The sequence below is a fragment of the Nipponia nippon genome, unplaced genomic scaffold, assembly GCF_047370975.1.
Source record: "Nipponia nippon isolate SJK-2023a ecotype South Korea unplaced genomic scaffold, ASM4737097v1 scaffold_30, whole genome shotgun sequence".
In the NCBI taxonomy this organism is placed as follows: domain Eukaryota; kingdom Metazoa; phylum Chordata; class Aves; order Pelecaniformes; family Threskiornithidae; genus Nipponia; species Nipponia nippon.
In genome coordinates, this window is record NW_028262348.1 from 4,454,188 (window position 1) to 4,477,409 (window position 23,222).

The following is a 23,222-nucleotide window of genomic DNA, read 5'->3' on the forward strand; positions in this document are numbered from 1 at the left end:
CACCCCCCTTCATCCCCCCCACCCCGGCTTGGGGTCCCCGGCGTGGAAAAGCCGGGGCGCGGGGAGCGTGGGGATCCGGGGAGCATCGCGGTGCTGCACCCGCAGGCACCCCAGGGTCTGCTGGAGTCTCCCTGCCCTGCCTCAGGGTGTCCTCTGCGAGGGCAGGGGGCACCTGGGCGGGGGCAAGGTCCCATGGGGGTCTCAGGGTCTCCCCCAAGCTGGCTGCTTCCTCCGCTGCATCCCCACCCCAAGGCCGACGCTCATGCCAGGCTCCCCATGGCACCCATCACCACTTCGGGGTCCGGGGAGAGCCCCCCCGAGCCTGGGGACAGTCCCTTGTGCCACTCAGGTGTGATGGGACAGAAGCTGCCCCCCCTGCCCTGAGGGGCCAGCACTCTGCGATGGCCCTGTGCCTCAGTTTCCCCATGGCTAGAATTAGTGGGGGGGGGGGGCTTTGCCCATGCCGGTGGTCGCTGGTACATAGGGGGACCCCCGCAGCGAGCTGCTCGTCCGCTGGGCCTGCGGGCACGAGGCCAGCCCACCCGAGCTCGCCAGCCTCCGCGTGCCCGCGCGCTTCGGCTCGCTTGCTCTTCGCTCGCTGGCTCCGGCGCAGGTGGGGAGCGAAGCGGCGAGAAAAACAACTGAGAAGAGGAAAAAGGAAGAAGCAACAGCGAGAAACAATCGGAGAGGAGAGGAGGTGGCGGCAACCTCACCGGTGGTGCGGGGGGCTCAGGGCACCCCGGGGCACCCGCTGCAGAGACCCCCATGGACTCCTAGGTGCCCGCCCCGAAGTCCGCCGGCATGGCCAAAACCACCTCCCTGTACTGCCGGGTGGTGGAGGGGAAGGACCTGCCCGCCAAGGACATGTGAGTGGCTCGGGGGGCTCTCGGCCCCCCAGTTTTCCCCGGCCCCCCACCCTGGGAGACATGGTGGGGGGGGGGGCGACTGGGTGCCCTGGGTGCTCTGCTCTCCCTGTGGTTTTCGGGGTCCCTGTTTGCACCCATGCTGGCAGGGACCCATTGCCCCAAACAGGGGGTCTGGGGGTGGCAGGGGACCACCAGCCCCCTCAGCCCCCCCCCCCCGTAGGAGATGTATGAGCCCCCCAACCCCTCAGGCATCCCCCTGCTGCTCCCCAGCAGGGTGGGCACAGGGTGTCCCCCCAAGGCTGTGGGTAGCACTGGAGGGGGGGGCACAGCCCCCCTGCACCCCCACATACCCAGTGGCCATCTGTGCCCTCGGGAGGGGGCTGAGGGGGGCAGGGAGACCCCCTGCCTGCTCCTGCCTCACGGATATGCCTCGGCGGAGCTGGCAGCCCCGGGCTCCTCCGGATGTGCCAGCCTGGCACCGCCGGCCGCTCCCAGGGCCAGGCAGCCAGGGACGGCTGCGGGCAGTGGGGCCTCCCTGCCTCAGTTTCCCCACCCCGTGGGGGTCGTGGTGCCGTGCTGGGTGCCCCGCTTGGGGGGTCTGGGCACAGCGAGGTGACACAGACCCACCGACATGGGGGCGAGGTACCCGGTGCCGCTCCCAGCCCCCCCAAATCCAGCTTGGGGCCGTCCTGGGACTGCGGAGGGGCTCGGGGTGACCCACTCTCGTCCGGGCTCTCAAGGGGGCTGGGAGCTGTCAACCCCACAGTGCACTGCTGAGGTTTGCCTGCCTGTCCCTGCCAGACCGGCCGGGCTGTGGGCTTCATTCTGCCCAGAGGTGCTGAGACACCCCTGAGGACTAACAAAATCGTCCGGGCTCGCAGCAAGTGGTGCTGAGCCCCCAGCCTCAGCCAGGACCTTCCTGTCCCCCAGCCCATGGCTGGGGTCACCTCCCTTGCCCCATCCGGGGTCTGGCTCCTTGCTGGAGCACCTCCCATAATCCCCTGCCTCCAGCAGCTGGGGATTCAGGGCTCCAGCATCACCCCAGGCATGCCACCCCAGGCTGGCATCCCTTGGTGCAGGTCTGGCTGCCGTAAATGAGCGGAGAAGGGGCTTTGCAGGGAGCAGGTGGAAGAGCCCTGGATCCAGCCCCGCATCCCATCCTCCCCCGCGGAAGGGGTTAAGCCTGGGAAGGGCCCTGGGCCAGGCTGGTGTCACCCTGACACCAGGGGTTGCCACAGAAACTCGGACTAAGCTGTGCTGGCAAGACACCGGTACCCACGGGTGGGGGGCACGAGGACACAGGGTGATGGCTCAGGGTGGCCAGCAGTGGGGACCAGGAAAAGGTGTTGTCCCCATCCTGGTGTCAGTTGCGGGGTCGGGCTGAGACCGGGCAACTCGTCTCACCCCCTGGAGCTGGCGCTTGGCTGGTGGGGTTTGAAGTGATGCTTGGATCCCACCTCCCCTGCCCAGGTCCGGCTCCAGCGATCCCTACTGCGTGGTCAAGGTGGACAACGAGGTGGTGGCCAGGTAGGGGGGACACCACGCCACCCCGGGGAGGGGACGCACTGGGACGGGCGCTCTCCCTGGGGGTGCAGCCACCTCTCCCGTCACCGGCAGGACGGCCACGGTGTGGAAGAGCCTGAACCCGTTTTGGGGAGAGGAATACACCCTGCGCCTGCCCCGCGGCTTCCGCAGCCTCGCCGTCTACGTGCTGGATGAAGACACCATCGGGTAAAGGGGACAACGGGGTCACGGGTGGGCACCAGCCATCCACGGGGAGCCCCTCAAGGGGTGGCACGTCCCCACCGGTGGCCTCAGCACCCACCGTGTCTCTGCCCTCGCAGGCAGGATGATGTTATCGGCAAGGTTTTGCTCAGCCACCAGCAGATCTCGGCTGAGCCCCGGGGTGAGTGGGGGGCATGATGGGGGGCTGGGGGCAGCGGCAGGGCCCATCCCCACGCTTCGGGGCACCCACCCCATCCCCCTCGGCAGGTGTTGACAGCTGGCTCAGCCTGGCGCCCGTGGACCCCGATGAGGAGGTGCAGGGTGAGATCCACCTGGAGCTGTGGGTCCCCAAGCAGGGCCACCCGCGGGTGCTGCGCTGCCACCTCATCGAGGCCAGGTAGCGGGGGGCTGGCGGGGCACGACGGAGCTGTGGCCGTCCCGGGGTCTTATTTTCAGCTGGGGGGTTCTGGGTGGTGGGAGGTGGTGGGGACAGTGATGGCACGGGGCTTGTCCTCCCCCCTCAGCACTGGGAAGGGCCCTCACTGTGTCCTGCTTGGGGACATCGATGATGCCAACCCGCGTGTCACGATGCTGTGGGGTCTCAGCAGGGAATGCGCTGCCTCGGACACTACCAGCCCTGCTTGGGGATGAGGACAGGGGGGACAAGGGGCAGAGCTGAGTGGCGCAGAGGGTCATGGGGTACCTGGGGACGGTCCCCACCAGCCCAGCTGGCTCTCATGCTGGGTTTCTCCCCTTTGGCTTCACAATTTGGGGAAACTGAGGCACGCCCCAGACTGCCCCTCTGCTTTGCTCCGGCGTGTGTGCATGTGCGTGCACGCATGTGTACATGTCTGTGTGTGTGCGTGTGCGCGTGTGCCCACACAGGCCGCTGCCAGACGGCAGGCTGCTGCCAGCAGAGCAGGTGGCAGAGGCAGCATCCCGCTGCCATGGCAACCGAAGCGGGTACCAAGGCAACGGGATGGCCATGGGGACAGCCAGGAGGGACAGCGGAGCCCCCCCCGCTGTGCCATTTGGCCCCCAGGGACCAGGGGAGGAGGGGGTTCGGGGTAGGAGCTCTGGGGAATGGGCACCCACTCTCACCAGCATCCCCCAGCACCTGCCGACTGCCCCACCAGTGCTCAGTGGGCCCAGGCAAGCCCGGGGGAAGGGCAGGCACAGGGGTGCAGGGACCGTGCTGGTGGGGACAGGCCCCCTGCCCGCTGCGTCCCCACTGACCCCCACCTCCCTGCAGGGACCTGGCCCCCCGGGACCTCTCGGGCACCTCGGACCCCTTTGCCCGGGTGTCGTGCTGCGGGCACACGTTGGAGACAGCCGTGAGTTGGGGTGCTGTGTGCTGGGACCCAGAGGCTCGGGCATCTCGTCCCCCGCAGCCACTGGTCCCCGTCCCCAGCAGGTGATTAAGAAAACCCGTTTCCCGCACTGGGACGAGGTGCTGGAGTTCGAGCTGGCGGAGGGCGAGCTGGGGGAGGCCGTGCTGAGCGTGGAGGTGTGGGACTGGGACATCGTGGGCAAGAACGACTTCTTGGGACGGGTGAGGACCTTGGGGCACACTGGTACGGGGCAGAGTCCCAGGGGCACCTCTGCACCCCCAGACCCTCCCTGTGCTCGGGGTCTGGGTGACCACGGGTCAGGACCCACAGGGATGGGGATGAGGGCAGGGGTACGTGCACCCGCTGAGCCAGGGCAGGGCCGCATCCAGACCCCCTGCACGTCCCAGGCTCTCCCCTGAGGAGGGGTCCCCGTGGGCAAGGGAAGCAAGGTGCAGCACAGGGTGCTGGCGTGTGCCCCCACCCTCCACTCAGACCCTGCCTCCGGCCCTCCCAGGTCGAGTTCCCTCTGGACACCATCTGCACGGACCCCACCAAGGGCTGGTTCCAGCTCCTGCCCTTCCCCAGCACCACAGAGGACCACGGGTGAGTGCAGGCAGCTGCCTGCACCCTGCATGAGCAGCTCCCCAGGGCGGCTGTGCCCAGGGCAGCATGGGGTGATCCCCCCATCCCGGGAAGGAGCCGGGGTGATGGAGGGCGGTGTGTGCAGGATGCGGCCGAGCCCCTCGCGTGTCGTTGCAGGGGGCAGCTGGGCGCCCTGCGGCTGGCGGTGCGGCTGGTGGAGGACAGGGTCCTGCCCCCCCACTACTACCAGCCCCTCATCCAGCTCCTCACCGAGCCCATCCTCTCTCCGGGCCAGGTGGGTGCTGTGGGGTGGGGGGGACCCTCAGGGGCAGCCAGGGACCACCCCGGTGCAGGGGCCTCACTGTGCCCACCCTGCCCTCCCCACAGCCCCCCACCGACACGGCCCTGGCCGTCCTGGAGGAGGTGACCTCGGGGGAGAGCCGGCAGGATGTGGCCACCAAGTTGGTGAAGATCTTCTTGGGGCAGGGGCTGGCGGTGCCCCTCCTGGACTATCTGACCACCCACGAGCTGGCCAGAACCAGTAAGTGCCAGGGCTGGGGGCACCATCTGCACCCCCCCAGCCGGGAAACTGGGTTGCCAGGGTCCCCCTCAAACCCCCATGGGGAAAAGAGTGGGGCCACCAAGGGGGGGGGCAGGAAAGGTGCCACGTGTCCGCGGGGTCGGGCACACCAGGGACGGCTAGGGCATCACCCCGTGCCCACCTTGCCATGGCCTCTGCACTCTTCCAGCGGACCCCAACACCCTCTTCCGTGCCAACTCGCTGGCCTCCAAGTCCGTGGAGCAGTTCATGAAGGTGAGCGTGGGAGGGGACACCAGCCGGGTCCCCGCTGTGCCCTCCCATGGTGGCATCGGGGCACAGAGCCAGGCTTTGTCCCAGCAGGGCATCTGGGAACAGTTTGGGGACAAAGATGGTGACTTCCCATCCCTTGCAGGTGGTGGGGCTGCACTACCTGCACGAGGTCCTGAAGCCCGTGGTGAACCGCATCTTCGAGGAGAAGAAGTACGTGGAGCTGGACCCCGGCAAGATGGAGCTGAGCCGCAGCAGGCAAGTGCGGGGGGACGGCTGGGGGGGACATGGTGCCTGGCACGTCCCAAGCCATCCCCATCCCAGTGTCTCCTGCGGGAAGGGGCCACCTATTGCTGCTGAGCCCATGGGTCACCTCGATGGCTTTTGGCCAACTCGGGGTGCCCTTTTCCTGGACATCGGCTCCCTCCTGACCCGGTGGCATCCCCGCAGGAGGATCTCCTTCAAGGGATCCCTGTCGGAGGCGCAGGTGCGGGAGAGCAGCCTGGAGCTGCTGAAGGGCTACCTGGGGGACATCGTCGACGCCATCGTGGGCTCAGTGGAGAAGTGTCCCCTCCTCATGAGGGTGGCCTTCAAGCAGCTCCGCAGGCGGGTGGAGGAGCGGTTCCCCTCGGCACAGCACGAGGTGGGGCAGGCGGCGGGGCTGGGACTGGGGGTCCACACGCCACCAGGTCCACCACCCCTAGCCCTGAGCTGTCCCCATCCCCGGCCAGGAGGTGCAGTACTTCTCCATCAGCAGCTTTCTCTTCCTCCGCTTCTTCGCCCCCGCCGTCCTCACCCCAAAGCTCTTCAGCCTCCGGGAGCAGCATGCTGACCCCCGCACTGGCCGCACGCTCCTGCTGCTCGCCAAGGTGCAGGGAGCCTGGAGAGGGATGGGGACCCTGGGGAGGGATGGGGATGCTGGGGAGGGATGGGGAGCCTGGGGAGAGATGGGGACCTTGGAGAGGGTTGGGGACCACTGGAAGAGATGGAGACCCTTGGGAAAAGATGAGAACCCTGGGGAGGGTTGGGGACCCCAGGGAGGGATGGGGAACCTGGGGAAGGATAGGGACCCTGCGGAGGGATGGGGACCCTGGGAAGAGATGGGGACCTTGGGGAAGGACAGGGACGCTGGGGAGGGGTGGGGACCCTGGGGAGGGACAGGGGTCCCAAGGAGGGATGGGGACTCCAGGGAGGGACCCCAGAAAGGACAGAGACTTCAGGGAGGGATGTGGACCCTGTGGAGAAATGGGACCCATAAGGGATGGGAATGCCAGGGAGGGATGGGTTCCCCAGAAAGGCAGGGAGACCCTGGGGAGGGGTGGGGACCCAGGGGAGGGATGGGAATCCCAGGGAGGGATGGGGAACCTGGGAAGGGGCAGTGAGCCCAGGGGATGATGGGGACCCCAAGGAGGGCAGAGCCATTCCTGCCCCCATGCCACCTGCCACGGGCTGGTTCCTTCCCACAACGCTTGATGCCAGCCCTGCTCATCACCGGGCCATGCCACCACATGTCGGCACAGCGCAGGAGCCAGCCTGGGGCCGCATCTGGGTCCCATCACCCACTGGGCTGCTCCACTTTGCCACTTTCCTCCCTAATTCCCAAGTCGCCAGGGTTCAGGGGAGCGGCGAGAGTGGGGGTCCCTCCCTGCAGCCCCCACACCATGGGCAGTATGGCAGCGTGAGCCCTTCCCTGCATGGGGCAGGCGCTGCAGAGCATCGGCAACCTGGGGCTGCAGCTGGGGCAGGGCAAGGAGCCGTGGATGGCCCCGCTGCACGCCATCCTGCTGCCCAGTGTCACCCGTGTCAAAGCCTTCCTGGACAGCCTGGTCACGGTGGAGAGCGCTGAGGGTGAGTGGGCACGCTGGGGGGACAGCACCGGTGCTGGGTCCGGCCATGCCAGCACCCAACACGGAGGGGTGGCATCATCCCTGCTGTCCCCCGCACCCTGGGAGCATCCCTGGGGCGGAGGACCCGCTGGGTGCCATGCGGACGCTGCCAGGATGGCTGAGGACAGGAATCCTCCGGCTGGGGGAGGCGGTGGCACTTGGGGTGACGCCGCTGCCTCCCTGCCCGGCCGTGCTGTGGCCGCAGCGGGCGAGGGGCCGCTGCTGCCGGTACTTTGCCAGCCCTCGGCCACCATCAAGGAGGGGTACCTGCACACCCGCACGGCAGGGGGGCCGGCCCTGCTGCCCCGCTTCACCTTCAAGAAGAGGTACTTCTGGCTCAGCAGCAAGGCCCTGACCTACTCCAAATCCCCTGAGCGGCAGGTGGGTGCTGCCCGTGACCCCCACCCCACACCCGGTGCCCAGGAAGGGGATGTGGGTGCAGTGAGTTGCGGTGTTTCGGGGTCCCCAGGTGCGCTGCTCCATCCCCGTGCCGCAAATGCGGGCGGTGGAGCGGGTGGACGAGGGCACCTTCCAGCACCCCCACGTCATGCAGATCGTGGCACAGGATGGCGATGGGCAGCTCCACACCACCTACATCCAGTGCAAGGTGGGTGCCCCCGCCCCGGGCACCCTGGGAACCCCCTGCCCCAGCACCCTGGGAGCCCCCTTCCCGGCACCCCGCCATGGGACACCCCTGGGTCCCATGGGGACAATGGGAATGGTCCTGGTCCCAAATCCAGCTGTACCCAGGCACCGGCTGTACTGGGAACACTGGGGTGCACAGCCTTGGCTGTACTGGGGTCAAGGGGGTGTCTGGGTTCCGGCTGTACTGGGAAAATTGGGGCATCCTACTCTAGCTGTACTGGAGTCACTGGGGTACCAGCTCTGGGCTACTGGGATCAGTGGAGTATCCAGTCATAGCCGTACTGGGGTCACTGGGGTACCAGCTCTGGCGTACTGGGAGCAGAGGGGTTTCCAGCCATATCTGTACTGGGGTCACTGGGGTACCAGCCCTCTCTGTACTGGGATCACTGGGGTCCCAGCCCTATTTGCACTGGCGTCACTGGGGTACCCCGGCTCCCGCGGTGCCATCTCCCCACCAGGTCCTACCTGGGCAGCTTTGCCATCAAACTGTCACTCCCGGTCACCTGGCCCTGGTGGCCACCGGCACCCCCAGTCCCCACCGCCATCCCCAGTGCCCACCCCTGCTGGGGACCCCGTCGGCATCGCCCGTGCTCACCTCCACCCTCCTCCTCCTCCCGTTGGTGCCCGGCGGGGTGCCACCCTCCTTCCCTGTCCCCGCAGAGCGGCCAGGAGCTGTGGCAGTGGCTGTGGGCGCTGCGGCAGGCCAGCAGCGCCAACGAGGCCATGCTGCCCACCTGCCACCCGGGCACCTTCCGCGCCGGCCGCTGGACCTGCTGCCTGCAGCCTGCCTGCACCGGTAAGGCCAGCAGGCAGCGTAGGGTGGGGGTTCCCCCAGGCAGGGGGTGCGGGGGTCCCCCGGCACCCCCACTGCGGCTGTCGTTGGCAGCGCCCGGGTGCAGCCGGACCCATGGCACCGTGGCGCTGGGTGAGTGGAGGGACCCCCTGGACCCTGCAGCGGCGGCGCAGACCCTCTACGGGCACCTCCGGCGAGCGGGGGCCCAGCTGCGGTGAGGCTGGGGGGGTGCTGGCCCCAGGGGACCCCAGGTGCTGGCAGGGAAGGTGGGAGCGTGCTGAGGGTCCCTCTCCCGCAGGGCGACGGGGGCCGAGGGTCCCGAAGGCAGCGCGGAGGCCGAGCCCCCCTGCCTGGGGCAGGCAGGTACGGGCAGCCCTGCGGGGGGGTGATGGGGACCCTGCACCCCGGGGTGCTGCCTGGGGCAGCCCCTGCATGGGGCGGCTGGCAGACGCGGGCACATGCATGCACACGCCGATGCACACTTGCATATGCATGGACACACTTCAACACACTTGTACACGCTTGCACAGGCATGCACACACTCGCACAGGCATGCACACGCACACACTCGCACAGGCATGCACACACTTGCACACACTTGCATATGCTTGCACACACCTGCACAGGCATGCACACACTTGCACAGGCATGCACACACTTGCGCACACTTGCACAGACATGCACAGACATGCACAGGCATGCATAGGCATGCACACGCTTGCACAGGCATGCGCACACTTGCACAGACATGCACAAGCTTGCACACGCGTGCATATGCGTGCACACACTTGCATATGCTTGCACACACATGCACACACCTGCTCACACCTCCACAGGCATGCACGCGCATGCACACTCCCCAGCACTCAGCGGGCCCCCTCCACCAGGGGACAGCAAATCCACGCGGCCAGGGACACGCGCCCGGCTGGATGCACCCGCCCACGCACGCGTGCGCACACGCGGATGTGCACGCCGGGGCGCGCGCCGCTGGGCGTGCGTGGGTTCCCCCGCACCCCCACCGAGCTTCGGACACGCGCGGCCCCCTGCACACGCACCCCCGCCCCCCAAACCGCCCCATCCCCACGCACCCCCCCCCCCGCGCCCCCACGTACCCCCGCAGTGCCTGTCCGTGTCCGTGGGGCTTTGGGGGGGCGGCGGGGGGGCGAGGGGACGGGATGGGATGGGGGGACACGGGGGGACGGGGTGGGACATAGTGGGATGGGGGGGGGGGGGTGCGGGGGTGGGTGCCGCGGGTGGGTGCCGGGCGCTGACCCTGCCGGGGGGCGCAGGCGGGGGGCGGCTCCGGGCGGTGCTGCGGGACCTGGACATCGCCCACGACGCCTTCGCCCGCCGGGACGGAGCCCCGCAGCCGCCCCCGAGGCCCGCCGAGCCCCCGGCGTCCGCCATTTGAACGGCGGCGGTTGGGACTACAACTCCCAGCATGCCCTGCGCCCACCCCCCCGCGCGCAGCCCGGCCTGCCCGCGCCGCGGGGCCTGCTGGGAGCTGTAGTCCCCGCTGCCCCCCCCCGCCTCCCCCGTCTCGGTGGGGGCCCGCGGCACACGCGTGTGCAAGCACACACACACACGCTTGTCTGCCCACGGGGGTGCCCCAAGCCCCCCCTGCCAGCCCAGCATCCCCGCAGGGAGGGACCGCCACCCACCCTCAGCGACACCCCGCTGGGGGACGGACCCTGCGGTGATACCACCCAGCACCCCGGGAGGGCGGGAGGTGCAGGGACCCGAGTGGGGACACGGGGACACTGGCCCGGCGTGTATTCTGTAACACAGAGATGTACACATGGCACCGGCTGTACGCGGCTCTGTGGGATGGCGGCGGGTGGCACGGGTGGCACGCGGCGGCTGACGCGCAAAGAGGCCACGGGTAGAAAAAGAAAAGCACCAGCCCACGATGCTATCGCCACGGGAGCGGGGCGAACCGGGACGGGACACGGGGACACGGGGACATGTGGTGGGTGGCACCGGGTGGCCCGGGATGCGGGGGGTGAGCCCACCCGGCAGGGCTGCGGCGTCGGCAGTGAAGCGGCGCGGGCGGCGGTGGCACGGGAGGGGACGTGGGGCCGAGGGGGCGGTGGGGAGCCCCTCACCCTTGCCTCAGTCCTTCAGGGTGGCCTCGGAGACGCCCTGGGCCAGCAGCTCGGCCAGGACGTTGTCCAGGTAGTTGGGGTCGGGGTAGCCGTGGCCGGTCAGGTTGGAGCCGAACTCGGTCTTGTGGTGGATCTCATTCCACACCACCGTGTCCGACTCCCCCGTGGTGTTGGAGGTGCCGATGGTGAAGATGAGCCGCCGGTCCCAGGCCACGATCAGCAGCTTCAGCACCTGCGGCGGGCGGGCACAGCCGTCGCTCGCCCACCCGGCACCCCAAGCCCTCCCGGCACAGCACGGCCCTCAGCACCCCAGGGTGCAGGATTCAGCCCCAGCACAGTGCCTGCATGGTGCCACTCTTCCCTGTGGCACACTCCTGCCCCACCCCGGCACTGCTGCATCCTCCCTTTCCCTTCCCATCCCATCCCTTCCTATCCCATTTCACCCCTTCCTATCCCATCTCTTCCCATTCTATCCCATCCCTTCCCATCCTATCCCTTCTTTTCCCATCCCATCCCTTCCCATTCTATCCCATCCCGTCTCCCCTTCTCTTCCCATCCCATCCCTCCCCATTCTATCCTTCCCCATCTCTTCCCATCCCATCCCATCCTTCCTGATCTCTTCCCATCCCATCCCACCCCATCCCATCCCATCCCATCCCATCCCATCCCATCCCATCCCTTCTCTTACCATCCCTTCCCATCCTATCACATCGCATCCCATCGCATCCCATCCCATCCTTTCCCATCCTTTCCCACCCCATCCAATCCAATCCCTTCACATCCCATCCAATCCCTTCACATCCTATCCCATCCCTTCCCACCCCATCCAATCCAATCTCTTCCCATCCCACCCCGTCCCACCCCAGTGCCGTCGGGGACGCTCACCTTCCTGCCCTTCTCGTTGTCGGGCAGGTAGCAGTGCCGCGGGAAGCCACGTGCCGTGAACTTCTTGCCGGGATTGGGGTGCTCCGGGCCCTGGGTGGGAGGGCAATGGGGTGAGCGGGTGGCACAGGGTGGGGGCACCCAGCCCAACGGTGGTCCTCCAGGGGCGGTGGGCGCAGGTACCTCACCTGGATGCCGGTGGGGATGTCGTAGACGATCCGGATGGTTTTGGAGTCGGTATAACCCGGGAGGGAGTGGGGGATGAGGTGAAACTCCATCTTCCCGGGGGGCTGCGTGCCCGTCTTCTCCCCATAAATGGCCTTACAGGTGGGGCACTGCAGGCTGCCGTCCTGCGCGGGCACCCGGGCGGGCATCAGGGACGGCACCCACCCCGCAGCACCCACCCGCGGGGATGGGTGACCGCAGGGAGGGTGTTCCCCCCGGGGGGGTCCCGGCTCACCTTGTTGCCGTTGTTGTACATGGCCAGGAGGCAGAGGAGGTGGTACATGTGCCCGCACTTGCCCAGCTTGCCCACCAGCTCCGGCTTGATGCCCCTGTGGCTGAGGACGCCCTCGTAGCCGGAGGAGGTGACCAGCCGCTCCATGCAGATGGTGCAATCCTGCCGGGCACGGGTTGATGGGCATCAGCACCCAGGTGGGACGGGGAGCTCACCCTTGGCTCTCTGCCCACCATGGGGGGCTGCCTGTCCCCTGTCCGCACCTCTGCCCACGCCTGAGCCCCATGAACCTCCAGCAGCCCCGGGGTGAGCCCGTGGCCGAGCCGCGGTGCCCAGGGATGCCCACTCACCTCGTCCGGGGGGTTCTTCACCTTCTGGATGTAGCGGCGCACCACGTCCTCGGGGGTCTTGCCTGCCGCGGGCAGAGGGGGGGATGCCATCAGAGCCTGCCCATGGTGCCCTGCCACCCCTGCCACCAGGACAGCACAAGGAGGACGGGGTGCCAGCATGTGGCACAGAAGAGCCACGGGCATCAGCCCAAAACCCTCAGGCAAACCCCACCCCCGCAGGCAGCAGCAGCGCCCGTGCCTCAGTTTCCCCTCTGGCAGGGGCTGGCACAGCCGAGGGTGCGCAGGGACGCCGGCACCTCCTTACTCTTTTTGAGATGCTTCTTTTTGGTTTTCCTGCAGATGCCATTGACACCAGGCACAGGTTTGATGTCGCTCTTGCTGACGGGCGGCGGGTGCAGGATGGGCTTGGGGGCACGGGTCAGGCAGACGGGCAGCCCGGCGGCACACATGAGGATGCCCGTCATCCCTGCGCCAGGGGAGAGGTGCTGTCCATCCGTCCACCCAATGTCTGTCCATTCCCTCCCTCCGCCTGCCCCACAATGTCACCCGGCGGTGACACCCAGCCGGTGGCAGGATCCCCCCTTACCTGCGAGGGCGGGATGGACAGGGCCGGTGCCGTTCAGGTTCTTGACCGGGAGGGCTGGCACCCTGCGCGGAGACGGGAGGGGAAGGGGCTCAGCCGGGCTGGCAGGGCTGGCACTGTCTCCCCCACGTGTGGCACATCCCCAGGGCAGCGTCCTCCCCGTGGAACACAGAGCAGGGTGTCCCCTGGCCAGCCTTGGGGGGTTGCTGTCCGTTTCATAGGGCTGTCACCCAGTGCCAGCCCAACAGTAAGGACCCAGTGGTGCTGGGGACATCGCCTCCTCCTTGACACGGGGTGGGCGCCTCATTGGGATGTCCCGATGGCAATGCCCCATGTCCCGCATCCCCCACAGGGACCATCCCTGCGCCTCGGCACCTCACCCATCACCCTGGCCATCGCTCCCGTGCCCCAAGGGGACCCTCACCCCTCCAGGGCTGCCAGCACCAAGACCCCCGGGGCGATGGCACAGTGCCTCCCTGCCTGCCCACCCCCACTAACCCAGGGCACCTCCCATGTGCGTGTGCACCCGTGTGTGCACCCGTGGCTGGGTGGGCACCCGTGCGTGCAAGGCTGGGCGTGCAGCTGGGAGCGCAGGCAGATGCGTGTGCAGGCAGAGCTGGGTGGGAGCTGGGGGCTGGTGCGCAGGTGTGTGCAGGTATGGATGTGGCTGTGCCCGTGGGTGGGAAAGGACGGAGAAATGGATGGACAGACGGATGGACAGACAGATGTGTGGCTGGGCAAGAGGATGGATGGATGGACGGATGGATGGATGGATGGATGGATGGATGGGACATGCACTGGGATGGAGGACAAGCAAGAAAGCCCAGCAGAGGAGCCCCACACAGTGCCCGAGTGCTCTCCTGCCCCAGGGATCTGCCCCAGCTCAGCAGCCCCCGCCAGCGGTGTCACCCCCCTCCCCAATCCCAAAAGCCCACCATGCACACAACCATCACGGTGATGAGTTCGGCAGCGCTCAGCCCCACATGAGCTGGGGCTGCGGGTGTTTTCCCTCCCACTCCCGAAGCTGCCCTTACTCACACCAAGGCAGGGGCAGTGGTGGAGGTCCCAGCTTAGCCCCCCCAGGGTCTTCCTGGCCCCCTCCTACCTGTCCATGAGGATGCATGGGATGGGGCCTGCGTGCCAGTACAGGGACGGGGACAGTGATGGGGACAGGGACTGCTTGGCCCAGCGCCCAGCACGCGGAAGCGAAAGCAGCACGTCAGCAGGGGAAGGAAACACGCCAGGACCTGCCGGGGCTCAGCGAACCTGCCTGCCCCCCCAGCCCCCATCTCCCAGCCCCAGCTGGGGCCCCCCTGCCTCCCCCCATGTCCCCCAGCCCAGGGCCGGATCCTGTCCCCATGGCAGGGAGCTGGGATGGATGGGACAGGTTGTCCCCTTGTGCCCCGGCCTGGCTTGCTGCAGCCCTGGGCGCTCGCTCCCCTCTGGGGGTCTCTGACCAAATACCTCGGGGCTGGATCCGGGCTGGTTCCCACCCAAGCGAGCGGCACCGGGGCTTTCCCACACTGGCAGGCTGCCAGACATGCCATCACAGCTTGTTCGTCAGGTCGGGCTCGGGGCCATGGCCACTCCTGCCTGCCCTGCCTGCCCCTCGGGGATGCCAGGCTGACCCACCGAGGGGTACAGCCATGGGGGCTTGGGTGCTGGGACAGGGACACCCCACTGGGGTCCACTCATCCACCCGCGCGCCCTCAATGAGTTGTTCCCACCCATGCAGGGGACACGGGGCTGTGGTCCCCATGACCGTGTGCCCCTTAGAGACCTGCCTGGTGGCACCGGGCCACAAGCCAGGGTCATACACCCCATGCTGGACAGCAGGGACACAAGTCCTCTGGGACTGGGCACTCCATCTCCTCCAGCTGGCATGGCACGGCGTGGCACGGCACGGCACGGCACAGCATGACACAGCATGCTGCACAAATCACCGCAGCCTCTCTGCAGGGGCAGGGATCCAAGGGACCACTTGGGACAAGCCAGCTGCTGGGGCTGTCCCTCCTGCAACCATGGGCGCAGGGTGGGGAGCCTGGGGCCAGAGGTGACGCGGTGCCGGAAGGGCTGGGGCTGCTTGTGCAAGGTGACAGCAGCGGACGGGGCACCTCCATCTCCCCTTTCCCCCTCCTCTGCATGCCCACCCCTGCACCCACCTTGCCTGGCATCCCCACAGCCTCAGTGACACCGTGGCCATCCCCTTCCCCAGGCCACCCTCCCTCAGCCAGCTTACCCCGGGGGGACGGTGGCACGGGCGCCGAGTCCAGCCCCCCGCTGCGTGCCGGGCCGGTTGAGGTTGTTGAGCCCGGGCAGCGATACGCCGCCAGGCACGCTCTGGCTGGGGGCGAATGCCCCGCTGGGCACCCGCAGCCCCTCGCCCTTGGTCGTGCCACCCGCCACTGCCGCCGTCCCCGTCCCTGCTGGCCACAGAGCCGCCCCGGCGAAGGTGCTGCTCTGGCGGACGGCACCTGGGTAGAGCTTGCGGCGTTGGGAAGCCAGGATGGCGTTGGAGGCAGCACGGGTGCTGTTGACCAGCAGGCACTGCGGGCAGGAGCAGGGTGTCCCCGTGCTGGTGCCCACCGGCCACGACTGCGACTTGGGGATGGAGCCCATGGTGAGGGGATACGCCAGGTCCATGCGACGCCGGAGCCGGCGCTTGCGTTGCGTTTGCCGGTTCATTTGGGACATGCTGCTGAAGTAGATGAGGTAGCAGAAGCCCAGGGAGGAGAGGTCCAGCCAGGGGTGCTGCTTCTCGTAGGCGTTCTGGATGGTGATGCAGATGTCCATGTCGTAGGGTGTCCAGGAGCTGTTGTCATTCTCCCATTCCCATACGATGCCCTTCCCCGGGGCCGAGGATGGGTCGTAGAAGTTCCTCCGGACGGGGCGCATGGTCCCTGGGGAGACAGTAGGGATGAGCGCCCGCAGGGCTCCAGCACCCCAGGGTGCTGGCGGAGGGACCCGCGCCTGCACGCACGTGTGTGTGTCCAGTTCCCAGCCCAGCACCCCGCAGGGATGGGGATGCAGAGGCACTTTGGGGTGCAAGCAGCCACTCTCACCCACCACAAAGCACCCCAGGGTGTAGGAGTGGTGACAGCCACCGCACCCCAACAGGCAGCACCAGCCTCCCCTCTGCCGAGCCGCGGCAGCCGCGGCGTGCGATGGATCGATCGGCATGTCTGCAGGGCTACGCCTCCCTGGGGACTCATGAGGCTCAACAACCCTCCATTAGCGGTGGCGGCGGTGTTGGCTTGGCCGCCGGCCGGGCTGTCGGCGGTTGGGATCACGGCCCTGGCCGCCACGGGAAGGGCGATGCTGCTCGGCCCCCAGTGCCTTTTTCCATCCCTCTGGTCCAGGCCCGTCTCCGCCCTCCCCGGCCGGGGTCCCCTCGCCATCCCTGGGGCGGGGGGAGCATTTCCCGGTCAGAAGGGGTTTCCTGACAGCTGCCGTGGCTCTGGCCGGCGCTGGCAGTCACAGGAGCGAGGCGTTGTCCCCCGTGCACGACCAAATCCTGGCCCCTTGCTGCTTGTTTGCCACCAAGTCAGATGCTGCAGCCGCCTCCGAAGCTCCACGGTGGGGGGAGGCATCGCAGCCCCCTCCTCGAGCCGCGGCCCCGGCAGTGCTCCCGCAGCATGGTGCGTTTCTATCCCCTCGCCAGCACTGTTTGCCCAGCCTGATTAACGAGGCTAATAACGGTCATTAATCATCGGCCACGTCAGGCAGCAGAGCCTGGCCCCAGTGCCGGCTTGTGCTGAGGCAGCTCTGCCGGCAGCCCCGCGGGAGGAAGGCAGGGAAGCTGCTCACCCCGCTCTGGCAGCCCGCGGAGAACCGCTCGTCCCCGCTGCCCGCTCCTGCCCGCATCCCGAATCCCACTGCTGGCTCATATCCACATCCCACTGCCTGCTCCTGCCCACATCCCGCTCATATCCATGCCCCACATCCCGCTTGTGTTCACATTCGTGCCTGCCTCCTTGCATCCATGTCCCCCCATCCTGCTGCCCACTCTTGCTCGCATCCCGCATCCCGCTCACATCCATGTCCCGCACCCGCTGGTCCTTGCAGCTGCATCCCATGTCCCCCTGCCCGCTCACAGCCACATCCCGCATCCCCCTGCCCGCTCACAGCCACATCCCGCATCCTGCATCCCGCTGCCGCAGAGCAGAGGAGGATGAGGGGAGGACACCCCAGCCTGTGCATGTGGGCACACACAGCTCCGGGTCCCCAAGGGCCACCAGCTGCCCCAGCCCCACAGCCCCTGCCACCTCCACCAGCCATGCGGGAGCCACGGGGCCGAGCCAGCATCCCCAGGACCACAGGGAGGGGGTGCGCGTCCCCGTTGCTTGGAACGGGGTCACCTCATTTCACACCGTCGCCGTTTTGGCTTGGGTTTCTCCCTCCCCAGGCACAGCACGGGCCAAGCCCCCTTGCCCCCAGCCTCCTGCCCACCTTCCCTGTGTCCCCATGCCACAGTGGGCACCGGGAGCACCCTCAGCATGGGGGACCCTTGTGTCCCCAAGCACCACGGGACTCCAGAGACATCTGACAGCCTCCAAAGCTGGCTGCCCGCAGGCCGCATCCAAGGGCAGAGATGACGGATACAGGGATGGGGCACACGGAGATGACGATGACAATCTACGGGATGCAGCCAAAGTGATGGCCACGTCCCCTCCCATGACATCCCTGGGGACGGCGAGGCCCCTCTCTCAGCATCCCTGTCCCCAAGCCCTGCTGGCACGGGGACAGCGGCACTCGGGGACATGCCGGGAAGAGCTGTTTTGCTCCCAGCAGAGACGTGTCACCCCCAAACTCAGCCATAGCCCCAGCATGGGCACGTGTTCCCTGGGAGCACCCAGCACCGTGGCCATGGGATGCGATGCCAGGTGTCTGCTGTCAGAGGATGGGTCCTGGCCAAAGCTGGCAGGAGCTGGCATGGGGACAGCCAGGGTGTTCCAGTGGCACCCACAGCTCTGAGTCAGCGCGACCAGTTGTGCCGGTGGCTGCAGCCGCGCTGACTTGGGGCTGCAGGTGCCAATTTGCCCCTTGCCAAGCCCGTGACCGGCTGCAGACCGATTCGGAGCCAGGCTTGATGGCAGAGGCAGGGTGGCAGGTCCCTGGCTCGGTCCCCATCTCGGTCCCCAGCCCATCACAGGAGCCACATTCGCACGCAGGGTCATTCACCATCGCTGGTGACTGGGAATGGTGGCATCAGTGGCCGGGCAGGGGGACCACGGCCATGGAGGTCCTGCTCTGGGGTGGCCCCAGGCAAGCTGGGGGGAAGCTAGGGGTGGCACCCAGTGTGTGGCAGGTCCCCTGCCTGCTCTGCCTGGCCTGGGGCCGGACCCTGCCCTCGGCAGCCTCACGCTTCCCAGCAGGCAGGGATGCAGGGATGGCCAGGAAAGCACCCGAACTGGCGAGTCCCCAGTGGCACAGCCGGCATGCGCCGGTTTAATGGGTCACACCGCGACCAGGACACATTTAATGGGGTCTGGGCTCTATGCCGGCGCGGGACCGGTTTTGATTTCCCCCGAGGACGCGTGGCCTGGATGCACGCCGCAGCACGGCGCCGTTGGCAGGCAGGCACCGACCGCCACAGCTGCACGGCTGCAACCAGCCCAGCGCCCACCGCAGCTCCCAGTGCCCAAACTGGGGCCTCCCTAGTTCCTTGGGGATCCCGGATGGAGCAGCTTTGTGGGGCAGATGGGTGGCCAGCGTGACAGTGGGACACACCACCCACCACAGCACCCCACAGCGGGGTGAGAGGGGATGGAGGGACTTTGGGACACGTCTCTCCGGGGCAGGGGTCCACAGTGGAGGGGGAAAGTGGGGACAGGGAAAGGAAAGGGCAGGAGGAGCCTCATGGGGTCCACGGGGGGAGCAGAGCCCAGCAGGGCGAGGGGAGGGGAGAAGGAACGGGAGGGACAGATGGACGGAGAGGAGGGTGTGTGCAATGGGCTGGAGGGACAGATGGACGGGCAGATGGGTGGATGGATGGGTGGATGGATGGATTGATGGATGCAGGAATGAAGTGACAGACAAGTAAGTAGAGATACACTGGGAGGGAGAGAAAGACGGATGGATGGACGGATGGATGGATGGACAGAAGGATGGATGGAAGGATGGAATGACAGACAGAAATATGCAGTGAGATGCATGGATGGATGGACAGCTGGACAAATGGATGAATGGAACAACAAGCAGATAAATAGATACACACTGGGTGGAAGGATGGATGGATGGATGGATGCATGGATGGAGGGATGCAAAGATAGAGGGAGGGATGGAAGGATGGAGGGACAGAAGGATGGATGGAAGGATGGATGGAGGGAGGGATGGAAGGATGGAAGGATGGAAGGAAGGATGGGTGGATGGATGTTCCCAGCTCAGCACCAGCCCCTTACCTGTGTCCTGCCGGAACTGGTGCATGGACTGGAGATCGATGACATAGGGCGCCAGCTGGACATCGACCTGGCCCAGCACCACGCTGCCACGGGCATCCTCCTTCAGCACGTTCTCGATGTGGTGGCAGACGGCAGCCGAGTAGGGCCGCCAGCGCCCGTGCTCGTTCAGCCACTCCCAAACCACCACGCGGGCCAGGTTTTGAGGGGGGAAGCCCAGGCCGCTGGAGGCCAGCATGGCCCCCGAGCCCTGCCGCGCCATGCCGGGGGGACAGCGGCTCAGCCCCGCGCCATGCCCCGGCACAGGGATGCGGGGCTCACCCGGAGCCCCTCCGAATCCTCCTCCCGGCTCCCGCCGGCTGCGGGCTGCGGAGCTCAGCACAGCAAACACTGCGGGGCTCTGCAGAGACGGGTGCTGCCAGCCAGGTCCCCGAGGTCCCCAAGCCGCCTGGTCCTGCTCTCTCGGGGCTGCCACGCCGGGCTGGGGCCATCCATCACTCGGCACGTCTTCCTCAGCCCTTCCTCCTCCCCTCAGCACTGGCAAGGCTCAGGCTCCAAAAAGTCACCGGGAGTCCCCCGGGTTGCATCGGCTCAAGGGTGGCTGGTGGATGCAGACGATGCTGGGGACACACAGCCACGGTGCTGTCCCCAAGACACCCCCTCCTCCTCTTCCTCCTCGTGTCCTGCCGCTGAGCCTATGTCCTCGGTGGCTCCACGGCTGTCCCCGTCGCCCAGCACATCACCAGTGGCAAATGAGGGGGTGTCACCTGCAAAACAGGGCCACGACGCTGGTCACCCCAGGTACCGCCAGGCAGGTGGCAGCTGGGGGACCGTCCCCATCACCCCCACGGAGCCGGCGGGCAGCGAGGCCGCACTGCCCGCAGCCCTGGCAGCGTGGGCTGCTTGCCAGCCCCGGCCGGCTGCCGGCCTCCAACGTGACAGCGGGGACAAGGGGGACAGGGGGGTGACAGGCGACCCTGCTCACACCTGGGGGGCTGGTGGGGGCCCCGCAAGGCTGGGGAGCCCCATGGCTCCCTGCCCAGGCAGTCTGGGTGACGGCGAGCCTGTGGCCCCCCGAGCCCGCTCCAGCCGCCGCTGATTTATGATCTGCACTGCAGGCATCGGGCTGGGGGTGATCCCAGGCCGCCGGCCCTGGCCCCCCACTCCCCAGCCCAGCCCCTCGCGCACCCACGGCACCCCCCAGCCCCACGCGGGTGGGTGGGGGGCTGGGGGGGGGGGGATGTTTTGCTGCACAGCCGACGTAAGCAGACAGATGCACGGACACGGCCAGGCACACACAGACACACTGACACAGAGACGCACGCACGGGCACACGCGCTGGCACACACACAGCCGGTGACACAGACAGGCAGCGGGACCGAGACAGACGGACAGCCAGCCACAGGGACCCACGGCAGCACAACAACACCACCCCCCCCCCCGCAGGGATGCACACACACGCACCGACCCAGGCGTGCACACGCGCACCCTCACACCTCCACACGCGTGTGCACCCCGGCGCTCACCCAGCACCCGCCGTGACCCCAAGCACCGCCGGAGCTGCAGGCACCCTCACCCCAACCCCGGGACCCCCCCGGGACCGGACTGTGGGGACAAGCCCCGGTGCCAGCCCCCGCCGCCCCGGGGCCCGGCTGCTTTGCGGGGGGGGGTGGGGTTGGAAAGGCCAGGCCCGGCCCCCGGTGCACGGCCCCCGCCGGTGCCCCCCCCCCCCCCCCCCCCCCGGTGCACGGTCCCGCCACCGCCCCCCCCGGAGCCGCTGCCCCCCGCCCCGCCATGGCCGCCGCCGCCGCCCGGCATCGCCCGCGCCCCGCGTCGCTACCTCCGGCAGCCGCAGCCGCAGCGGGACCCGCAGCCGCACCGGCAGCAGCGGCGGCGACGGGAGCGGGAGCGGGAGCGGGAGCGGGAGCGGGGCCGGGCGGCGGCAGCGCTCCGCCAGCGCCAGGCAGCCACGGGCACCGGCGGCGGCGCGCACGGCCGCGCGGGCACCCGCACCGGGGACACGCACCGGGACCGGGCACACGCACTGGGCACACGCACCGGGACCAGAGACACGCACTGGGCACACGCAACGGGGACACCCACCAGGACCGGGCACAGGCACTGGGCACACACACTGGGACCAGAGACACGCACTGGGCACACACACCAGCATCGGGCATCTGCACCAGGGACACCCACTGGGACTGGGCACCCGCACTGGGACCAGCCACCCGCACTGGGCAGAGTACACGCACTGGGACCGGCCACCCGCACTGGGCACATGTGCTGGGACTGGGCACATGCACTGGGCACACACACCGGGACCGGGCACATGCACCACGGACATGCACTGGGACCAGAGACACACACTGGGCACACACACTGGGACCGGGCACACGCACCGGGGACACACACCAGGACTGGGCACGTGCACTGGGCACACACACCGGGACCGGGCACACGCACTGGGGACACGCACCAGAATCGGACATCTGCACCAGAGACACCCACTGGGACTGGGCACACGCACTGGGACCGGCCATCCACACTGGGCACACGCACTGGGACCAGGCACACGCACCAGGAACACTCACTGCGACAGGGCACATGCACCGGGACTGGGCACACGCACTGGGGACACCCACCGGGACCAGGCACACACACTGGGGACACACACCAGGACTGGGCACACACACCAGGATCAGGCACACACACCAGGGACACACACTGAGGACTGCACTGGGGACACGCACGGGGGACATGTAGGGGACTGGGCACATGCACCAGGGACCTGTACTGGGACTGGGCACCCACACCAGGGCCGGGCACCCACACCAGGGCCAGGCACCCACACCAGGGCCACGGACTGGGGACACGCACAAGGGATCTTCACCAGGGACACGCGTGGGGGACTGGGGACACATGCTAGGGATGTGTAGAGGACCAGGGATCTGCACCTGGGACCTGTACTGGGACTGGGCACCCACACCAGGGCTGGGCACCTGCACCAGAGACACGCACGGGTGACTGGGGACACGCACTTGGGACATGTAGGGGACTGGGCATCAGCACCGGGGCCAGGCCCCCCAACTGGGGACTGGGGACCCCCACTGGGGACACACACTGGGGACACACACCAGTGCCCTGCCTTGGGGACCCCCACTGGGCATGGGCACCCACACCGGGGACCCCCACCTGCTGTGGGTGCCCACCCAGGGACCGAGGGTACCAGTCACACGTACACCCACACCGGGCACAAGGCCAAGACCCGCACCCACATCGGGGACCCGCAGTGGGGACCCACACCCAGCACCCACACCAGGGACCTGCACCCAGCGCAGGAGCAGGCAGCGGCACCCGCAGGTGGCCCAGCCCTGGGCCACGGGCACGCAGGCATGTCAGAGCAGCGAACATGCATGTGCTCACAAACATGCGTGGGGTGGGCTGTCCCCATGGGGGGCTGTCCCCCAGCTTGACCAGCCCGGCTGGGGGGGGACCTTGTCCCCCTTTGGGCATGTGGTTCCCACAGCCCCATGGGGAAACTGAGGCACGGGAGGTGGCAGGAGGCCCTGAGCCTTGGGGACACCCCAGTGGCTGCCCCGCTTGCCCCCATCACCACCTACTTTGGCCCCAGTGGCTAGCGGCTCTGCCTGCTGAGGGACAGATTTGGGGACAGATCTGGGGATGGAGGGGCTGTCGTTCTGGCTGTGCTTGGAGAGGGGACAGATCTGGGGACAGGGGAGCTGTCACTCTGGCTGTGCCCATGGAGGGACAGATTTGGGGACAGAGGGGTTGTCACTCTGGCTGTGCC

The 23,222-nt window shown here is 68.0% G+C and overlaps 2 protein-coding genes across 4 annotated transcripts; one reads left to right on the forward strand and one right to left on the reverse strand.

The window, feature by feature from the left end:
* Positions 1 to 610: 610 nt before the first annotated feature.
* RASAL1 (RAS protein activator like 1) lies at positions 611 to 10,410 on the forward strand. Of its 3 annotated transcripts, XM_087768573.1 has the most exons (21): positions 657 to 866; positions 2,337 to 2,393; positions 2,484 to 2,597; positions 2,711 to 2,772; positions 2,859 to 2,988; positions 3,844 to 3,925; positions 4,006 to 4,143; positions 4,437 to 4,525; positions 4,682 to 4,799; positions 4,892 to 5,045; positions 5,254 to 5,318; positions 5,458 to 5,570; positions 5,763 to 5,955; positions 6,044 to 6,181; positions 7,016 to 7,160; positions 7,404 to 7,579; positions 7,668 to 7,805; positions 8,504 to 8,639; positions 8,730 to 8,850; positions 8,935 to 8,999; positions 9,926 to 10,410. In XM_087768573.1, exons 1-21 carry the CDS (start codon positions 802 to 804, stop codon positions 10,045 to 10,047), a joined length of 2,421 nt encoding a protein of 806 aa, XP_087624699.1. In that variant the 5' UTR covers positions 657 to 801; the 3' UTR covers positions 10,048 to 10,410. The 3 variants fall into 3 exon arrangements, with proteins under 3 accessions (XP_087624700.1, XP_087624699.1, XP_087624698.1); XM_087768574.1 differs by having other exon boundaries at positions 611 to 866; positions 8,504 to 8,850; XM_087768572.1 differs by having other exon boundaries at positions 5,458 to 5,955.
* Positions 10,411 to 10,485: 75 nt separating this feature from the next.
* On the reverse strand, positions 10,486 to 21,388 carry DTX1 (deltex E3 ubiquitin ligase 1). Its single transcript, XM_087768576.1, has 10 exons — positions 21,252 to 21,388; positions 19,415 to 20,178; positions 15,253 to 15,913; positions 13,017 to 13,078; positions 12,735 to 12,896; positions 12,431 to 12,492; positions 12,084 to 12,242; positions 11,812 to 11,973; positions 11,627 to 11,716; positions 10,486 to 10,973 (listed from the first exon to the last, which is right to left on the reverse strand). Exons 2-10 carry the CDS (start codon positions 19,671 to 19,673, stop codon positions 10,749 to 10,751), a joined length of 1,842 nt encoding a protein of 613 aa, XP_087624702.1. The 5' UTR covers positions 19,674 to 20,178; positions 21,252 to 21,388; the 3' UTR covers positions 10,486 to 10,748.
* Between the last annotated feature and the right edge of the window lie 1,834 nt (positions 21,389 to 23,222).